General features: G+C 37.1%; 2 protein-coding genes across 2 annotated transcripts; one reads left to right on the plus strand and one right to left on the minus strand.

The window, feature by feature from the left end:
* Positions 1-50: 50 nt before the first annotated feature.
* Positions 51-7,123, plus strand: LOC113671702 (GPI-anchor transamidase). Its single transcript, XM_089202491.1, has 13 exons — positions 51-393; positions 519-610; positions 807-865; positions 1,037-1,113; positions 1,292-1,325; positions 1,466-1,543; positions 2,003-2,099; positions 2,222-2,339; positions 2,806-2,916; positions 3,266-3,343; positions 3,802-3,890; positions 5,657-5,750; positions 6,056-7,123. Exons 1-13 carry the CDS (start codon positions 265-267, stop codon positions 6,143-6,145), a joined length of 1,146 nt encoding a protein of 381 aa, XP_089058617.1. The 5' UTR covers positions 51-264; the 3' UTR covers positions 6,146-7,123.
* LOC113671697 (uncharacterized) lies at positions 5,844-8,299 on the minus strand. The gene has a single exon (XM_027187949.2). It carries the CDS (start codon positions 8,180-8,182, stop codon positions 7,226-7,228), a length of 957 nt encoding a protein of 318 aa, XP_027043750.2. The 5' UTR covers positions 8,183-8,299; the 3' UTR covers positions 5,844-7,225.
* Positions 8,300-8,310: the final 11 nt, after the last annotated feature.

The following is an 8,310-nucleotide window of genomic DNA, read 5'->3' on the forward strand; positions in this document are numbered from 1 at the left end:
CAACATGATAATTGACTAATTAGAAATTGCTCGAGTCGGAAATCTTCGGTACTTCAGCCCCAACTTCAGCCAAAGCTTTCTTGGATAAAATTAATTAAAATAGCGGTAAATTGTACGTCAAAAAAATTAATTCGTAATTATTCCTTAAAGGAAACAATCTACAGGGAATGTTATCAAAAATCGGTGAGAACATTTCAGCCCGAAGAATCTTCGGATCGTGATCGTTTAATACCCAGCATATTTTGCAAGCCTCTATAACTCAAGATGGCGGCAAGACTGTCATTTCTTGTGCTCCTTTATCTAGCTGTATTTTCAGAATTTATAGCAGCACAAACTGGAAGATCTTTTGATAAGTTCCTCAAGAGTGATCACACTAACAACTGGGCTGTATTGGTGAGAGGAAAATCTATTTAGAACAATACAATCGCAAAACTTAATTTAAAGGGTAACCAGTAAATTTTAGAAAACGCTCCTTACAAACTTTTCAATCCATCTTTCTCCACCTTTATCGTTGCAAGGTATGTACCTCGCGGTTTTGGTTCAACTACCGACACGTGGCTAACGTTCTTTCCATGTATAGAAGTGTTAAGCGGCTCGGAATCCCAGACAGGTGAGCAGTTTGTGTACACATGTTAGTGCCAGTGATGTAGGTCTTGCACGTGGCCTTGGAGATGAAATGTCCAGTAGACGGAAAAAATGTTTTTATTTATCATATAAAGTGTTTAAGTGGAGAACAACAGCCTTTTGAAAACTGTGCTGATTAGAACTTACATGGAAATGTTTCTGTTGTTTTATTGCCCTTACAGTCATATTATTGTTATGCTTGCTGATGATATGGCTTGCAATGCCCGAAATCCAAGACCAGGTCAGCTTTGTTGTCAATCTTGTAATAACTGTTTTACTCCTATAATTGATTGCTTTTTTTATTTTTTATGATATTGAGGTTAATTTGTTTACATCTTTCAATCTATATTTTCTTTAGAAATCTTTCTCAAATTCTTTGATCTTTTTTGTTGTTATCTTTTTACAATTATAGGAACAGTGTTCAACAATGCAAACCAGCATATTAATGTATATGGTGATGATATTGAAGTTGATTACAGAGGATATGAGGTGAAACATAAGCAGACAGAAACATATAAAGTTGGCTCTTATGTGAGCTGAATTGTGAATGAACTTAAGAAGTTCATATTTTTGCCTGGAGAATACCTTATTTGCTATCACTATGGTATTGGATGTTATACTAGTTACTTAAAGTGTGTTGATTAATTGATGCATCTGAATTTTTCAGGTCACAGTAGAAAATTTCATAAGAATATTGACAGGTAATAGCTTTATGTCATAATAGTTTTGCTTCCTAGATATTTTTTAGTTTCTTTTTTATTTAGGCCACTTGAATAGAAAGTAATTAAAATCCAAGAACAAATACAGAAATTAACACGTGAGTTGTAATGCTCCACAACAGGTCGTTTGCCATCCAGAGTACCAAGATCTAAGAGACTTCTCTCTGATGAGAGAAGCAATATTCTTGTATACATGACAGGTTAGTACCCTTACTATGAAATGCCAACTTCATACCTTAACCCTTTAAATCCCAAGATCTGATTGTTAATTCTCCCCTCTAGCTACCACACATTTCCTTGTAAGTTAGTTGTGAGAATTAAGTGTCAGATCAGGATAGCAACTTTCACCTGATAAGTTTGACTGTTCTCATTACCTGTTTGTTGGATAATGTATGGATACTATAGGGAGAAGTTACATGTTAATCACTTGTTGGAGTTAAAGGGTTAAATACCAAGTACAAGTTATATCTTGTCTTCTTTCAATGAATTAAAATTCTTCTCCATAGCAAGGCACAAAGGACAGATGACTTTTATTGAATTAAATAGTTCCTCTCCCTAAACAGGAGTAGGTACTAAATTGTTCTATAAAACAGGAATACTGGATTAATGGCAATTGTGAATTTATAAAATAATCATATTTATTGTGATTTTGTTTTCAGGTCATGGTGGTGATGGCTTTCTCAAGTTCCAAGATGCTGAGGAGATAACTAGTATTGAGCTGGCAGATGCCTTTGAGCAAATGTGGCAGAAAAGACGGTAACAGTTGCTTTGAATCATGTTGTTGTGAGCTAACAGTTTGTGAAGCCTAAAGAACAGTTTGATTTATTTTAATCTATTTTATATGCTTGATGTTAACCTGCACTTATTCATGCTGTCAGGTATAATGAAGTCTTCTTGATTGTGGATACCTGTCAAGCGTACTCCATGACTCAGAAATTGTACTCACCCAACATTCTAGCTGTTGGCAGCAGCTTAGTAGGAGAGGACTCACTTTCTGTAAGTTTATTTTGATATGAAATGAATCATTTGTGTTTGAACCAATGATATTTGAACTAGGTAAGCACAGTATACGTGCAGAAATAATGACAATAATAATTCTTTAGGAAAGTTCAATAGGATTTGAACCTGTGATTCCCCAAGGCTGGTGCAGTGTGCTAACAAACTGAGCTAACTGTTGTGTTAGTCTAGAGTTGACCTGCTTTAGTGATTTTAGCTCAGAACATTTTACACAGTGGAGTAATTCTATGTGGCTGATTCTCATTTACATTTGTATGGTCTGTATAAATTATAAGATTACAGCATGCCTATAGGAAGTTCAAGCATAGAGAAACATGTTGTTTTTGGTTACTATATGATTAAGTTTTCGTTTTGTAGTGTAGAGATCTTTGTTGCAATTTGGGTTCTGATTATTCAGATGTTGTTGCATGTCAATTTTTTGTTGTTGTTGGTTTTTTTTTTCTAGCATCACGAAGACCCTGCCATTGGAGTGCATGTAATTGACAGATATACATATTATGTGCTTCAATTCTTGGAAGGTGTGAAGCCCAACAGCAAGGCCACTGTGGGAGAGTTGGTGAGTCATTTTTTCAAAATTTATTTTGGGGTATTCCATATGGACAGCTTCTCAGGCAAAGAAGAATTCTCTTTTCCTGTTTCATTTCTCCTTCCATTGCACAAGTGATAAGTTTGGGTGAATATAAAACTTTGCTGGATGTGAAATATCAGTAATTGTTTCAAAGAGGAAACTACAAGAACATTGACTTGATGAATATAAAACTTGGTTGGATGTGAAATATCAGTAATTGTTTCATAGAGGAAACTACAAGAACATTGTATGGAATGATTGAAAGTTTGTTTTCAATTATATCAAATGCTAACATTTTATTAAGACAACTTCAACTCTGCCAATTTTTTCTACATAGTTCAAATATACCACACCAGCTCTGGTGATATCTACTCCAGGAGTGAGATCTGATTTGTTTAAGAGAGACCCTAAAAAGGTACTTGTTTTATAATCCATTGTAATTACCAGTATGACTTAAAAATATACTGTATGTGCAGATTTGTTTTGTAACACAGTAGACCCTGAGAAGTGTCAGTAGACTAGTAGAACAGTTAGTATCCAGCTATCCACAAACCTCTCTGACTGCTGTTTTATTGAAATTCTAAATGGGATACTATGCTGGTCTTGTAAAGTAAGGTTTGAGAAAGAGAGAGTGATTATCAAACTTGGCATAGTTTGCATTTGCATTTACATAACAAAACAAACAATGTTGTTGTTACTGCAACTTCCTCTCCCCCTGTCCCAGGATTAATTATCCATTGTCATGAGTGTAACCAAAGGCTTTTCAAACTAAATTAACATTAATAGTAGAAAATTAATGGGGGGGGGGGGGGGGGGGAGAATAAGAAATGCACTGGTATTTCTACTGACTAGACTAGAACATTTTTTTAAAAGGTTCTAGTCACTGACTTCTTTGGCAGTGTTCATAGCATCGAAATGACTAATTCTACAACCTTTGATCTCATGGAGGACACATCATGCAGGTATGTACATACCTAGAGATGTTTCTAGGACCTTAAAAACAATGAACAGACACCAATATCAACCTTAGACAGATCTGTTAACTTCTTAACCCCTAAGAGTGACTAGTTTTAATTTCTCCTTACAATGTCACACCTGAATTACACAGGAAGGTCACAAGAATAAAGGAAATGATCACCAACCAAAGAGCCTCTTGATTGTTAAGCAAATGTGACCTCTCACGCGAAAACGTTCCTTACGGTATCCGTTCGAACCGTCGAACGCACGGTATGTGAACGGATGACAAACGGATAGAGAAACCGTTTAAAACGGATGCCGTGAACGGCTGAACGGCTTCAGAAAAATTTCGAACGGTTGAAGTCGAACGGCTGAACGGCTAAAGGAAAATTTCGAACGGTTGAAGTCGAACGGCTGAACGGCTAAAGGAAAATTTCGAACGGTTTAAGTCGAACGGTTGAACGGCTAAAGGAAAATTTCGAACGGTTGAAGTCGAACGGCTGAACGGCTTCAGAAAAATTTTGGACGGTTGAAGTCGAACGGCTGAACAGCTGAAGGAAAATTTCGACCGGCTGAACGGCTGAAGTTTTCAACGGATAAGGTCAAAGTAAACGGTTGAACGGCCGATCAAAAACATTCGAACGAAGTGACAGTAGTTAAGATAAACGCGACACGCGCCGCTTAGATCTGAAAACTGATAGAAAACCTAGAATAACTCTAATCCTGTTTTGAAAATAATAAGTCTTTTGAGAATAAAGCAAATTCGTTTTCGCGAGGGAGAAACAAAAGCCGGTAATAGTCTGCGTTCTCTTTTAAAATAATTGTCATGCAACCATTTCCAGAATTCGTAATGTCACGCCATTAATTGACTTTGTAAACATCTCGTTTCCGAACACAGGCGACGCTTTCCCCACCATGTATCTTCGGAACTAACAGGCACAATTTATAGTGACAATTTTTACGATGTGCCGAGTAATTTTTGCTACCTTGAGTGCAAGCAATTTTTTTAAGTTAACAGAGAAGCGGGTGCCATTATTTTTGTCCGCTGCGTTGATGTGAGTGTGTACAATAAAAGCGAATCAGCGAGGCATGCGAGGCAGACGTGCGAGGCGAGAACAAAACATAGTTTTGGACTATAATAATTATATCGTATAGCTCCAGCCGTTCGAACGGCTCCCAATTTTTTTTGAACGGATAGCTCAAGCCGTTCGAACGGCTCCCAATTTTTTTGGAACGGATAGCTCCAGCCGTTCGAACGGCTCCCAATTTTTTTTGAACGGATAGCTCAAGCCGTTCGAACGGCTCCCAATCTATTTGGAACGGATAGCTCCAGCCATTCGAACGGCTCCTAATTGTTTTTGAACGGATAGCTCAAGCCGTTCGAACGGCATCCCATCCCGTTCGAACGGCTGATGAACGGCCTACGAACGGCTATCCGTTTCAAAACGGCAAACCGTAAGGAACGTTTTCGCGTGAGAGGTCACAAATTCTCCTTGACAGCACCTTAGGAAATGTAAAGAGAATAGTATGGAGAAAGTACATACTAATGTCAGGGTGTAAAGGATTAAAAGAGCACTTTGAGATGTAGATCCCATGGTTGATACATTGTGTTGTTTTTGGTGGACAAGAAAATTTCTCTCACAGTGCCTCTCTCTGTCCAGTGTCAGTGTTTAAGACGAGATTGTGTGCTTCTGGAATTTATGATCTACATCTGCTCTTGCAAGGTAAATTCAATCATGTTGTGACTGATGGGTTTTGTCCACCATTTTAGGGGAGATCATTGTTCAGGATCCCAGTCAGATGAAAGACATCAAACTTCAGAGAAACGCATTCTTCATGAACAGTTTCCAAACCCACAAAAGAAGGTATATTGTGTTTCTATGTCTTGATTGTCCTGAGTGAAATTTGCAATTTTGTTTGAAAAGTTTATTGTTCTTATTGACAACTCTAAACCAAACCAACTTTACAATTTTATTGTAATGCATGGTCATGTAAATGTTTAAATTTTTACAAAGCCAGCTAAATTGAAATATTCTATTAGGAATTTTTTTTTTTTTGAAGGTTAGTGTTTTTGTTCTGAAACCTGGAGGTTATTTTCAAATCTGAAATAATCAAATAGTCAGAAATTCTCTTACATGATGTTTGTTCTTTTATTATCTTTTTTTTTCAGCAAGATGACAAAGAATGGCATTTCACTACAGAATTCCTCATATCCCTGATGGTTATTATGTTACTGGTTGGTTTTGCTTTTGTGAGATAAAAAAGTATTCTCACAAGAAAAATTGTGGAGCAAGTACATGAACATTGTGAAATACTGCCAAAATCAGTGCTTGACATGAGGGACTGAAAAGAGCCAAGCAGCCAAACAGTTACTGTTTCAGGCATAACATTCAATATGAACCAGGGAATGAATACAGAGAACTTTAACTAAACTGCCTCTCCTCCAGGATTACAGGAATGGTGGGCATAATGTACTGACTGGTACAGAGCAAGCTTGTATCATGCGATAGTCTATGGTAAACACATCAGCTTGTATCAGAATACAAGTTGTGAAGACAGTAAATTGATAATAACTGAAATTTTGAAATGGTGAAAGAGTGCTGATAACATGTTTGTGATGTATGTCACTTCACATCATGTTGGATTGCAAGGAGAAACAGACTTCACACACAAACTCCAGTCAGGATTTGTGCACTGAGAAGATGTGATCTGAATTTTTCAGGATTTATCAGTATGAATGTTCAGGAGTACAGTATTCCTTTGACTATCAGATATAAAAGTTGCACAGAAGTTGGTAAACCTTCTTAAATGTGAGCAGAAAGTTAGAAATAGCCTGATCTCCTCTTGCTGCAGTTTTTTTCGATATTGTTATACAAATTGCAAGACCATCAAGACCAACCAACAGCAGCAATATAGACATTGAACCAGTAAAAGTCAGTCAAAATTATATTTTTTTTTTAATCTTAATTTTAAGTTTTAATTTTATGGCCAAGAGTATTTTCCAGAAAAAAAAAAACAGAGAAGCATAAAAAAAAGAAACAAGTTACTGTCCTTGTTTCACAAGAAAAAAAAAATACAACTTAAGTCTACAACTTCCAAGTTGTTTATGCACAAGCCTGAACATACTGGAGAGAATTTATTATAAAAAATATAGAATCAATACAAAAATATGGTATGTGACAATAAAGGTCATGACTACATGCAAGCATTGTTGCTGTGGGCATGCATCAAAATCAAACTGCTGAGTGTAAGGGTATGTTCATTTTCTACCCGAGATCCTATTCTTACATTCAAGCTAGTTATTACCCACTCCCCATAAAAGGGTTTGTCAAAGATAATGTTACCTAACTTCTTTCCCATCAATGGGGCATCTATCTGATGTAGTACCTAACCAAGTCTTTACACAAAAGCTATGAAAGTGATGACCACAGGGCAAAAAGTTTCTCTCATCCCCTGAGACATAGTCTTCTATGCAAATGCTACACAAGTCACCAATTTCACTTGTTACTTTATCTGATGACAGTCTCTTAATTTGGGCGGTAGATAAGGTCTTAGGCTGAACAGAGGAATCCAACTGGAGGAGCAAGTCGTAATCCTCAGGTGTGATCTCACGGTTTTGAAGTTCAATCAGCAAGTTAATGTATGACTGATCTTCAAATTTAACACCGTTGTTGTATGAATTAAGAATAAAGTCAGAATTGTTATAAAATGATGGTGGATTGGCTGTTTGGTTGGCACAAACACTTACTGGGTTCTTCCTTACAGATTTTCTAAGACAGCTTTTTAGAGGTTTCTTCTCCTTCTCCGACTGCACCTCAGTTTTCTCAGTAACCCCTTTCCGTTTCTTTGCTTTGATCTTGTTCTCCCGCTTTCTCTTCGTATTCTCAATCCTTATTTCCCTGATCCGCAATTCCTTATTAGTAAGGCCAACGTCAGAATCGTCAGATCCTGTAAAACTTCCTTTTGACGAGGAGATGACCTTCCGAGTATCCCGTTGACTACATTTCCTTTTGGCCTTCACAGCTACGGAAAGTTTTTTCTCACCATTTCGCCTACAGATCTGTCCATGTTTTTGATCGAGGAAATCAAACTCGCTTGGGTAGTTGTTTTCCTCGTCACATGAATCAAAATCGTCGCCTGTAGACTCCACATCACCATTGTTGAGATCGTAGGAAACAGGTCGGTTATAAGTAAATGGCAGTATCAAAATTGACAAGTCTCCTTTGCTTGACCCAGCGTGCAACGAATGGGAACTATGATCAGGAGATTGTCCTACAGAAACTAAAGGTCCTGCCATGACGAAGAAAGAGAGTTAGAGAGTTAGTAGTTCTACAAATGTACTAAGTGAGTCCTAGGAAATAAATTGATTGAAATCTATCAAGGGTTTTATACCTAACCATGGTCCAAGATTGCACCAACAAACTA

The sequence above is a fragment of the Pocillopora damicornis genome, chromosome 4, assembly GCF_964200805.1.
Source record: "Pocillopora damicornis chromosome 4, jaPocDami1.2, whole genome shotgun sequence".
Classification (NCBI taxonomy): domain Eukaryota; kingdom Metazoa; phylum Cnidaria; class Anthozoa; order Scleractinia; family Pocilloporidae; genus Pocillopora; species Pocillopora damicornis.

What these genes read in the sequence shown, in the direction of transcription:
- LOC113671697 (XM_027187949.2), bottom strand. Translation starts at nt 8,182, where the DNA reads ATGGCAGGACCTTTAGTTTCTGTAGGACAATCTCCTGATCATAGTTCC.
- LOC113671702 (XM_089202491.1), top strand. Translation starts at nt 265, where the DNA reads ATGGCGGCAAGACTGTCATTTCTTGTGCTCCTTTATCTAGCTGTATTT. An exon ending in TTGATTACAGAGGATATGAG is followed by an intron (nt 1,114 to 1,291) that starts GTGAAACATAAG and finishes TGAATTTTTCAG; the next exon opens with GTCACAGTAGAAAATTTCAT. An exon ending in TTAAGAGAGACCCTAAAAAG is followed by an intron (nt 3,344 to 3,801) that starts GTACTTGTTTTA and finishes TTTTTTTAAAAG; the next exon opens with GTTCTAGTCACTGACTTCTT.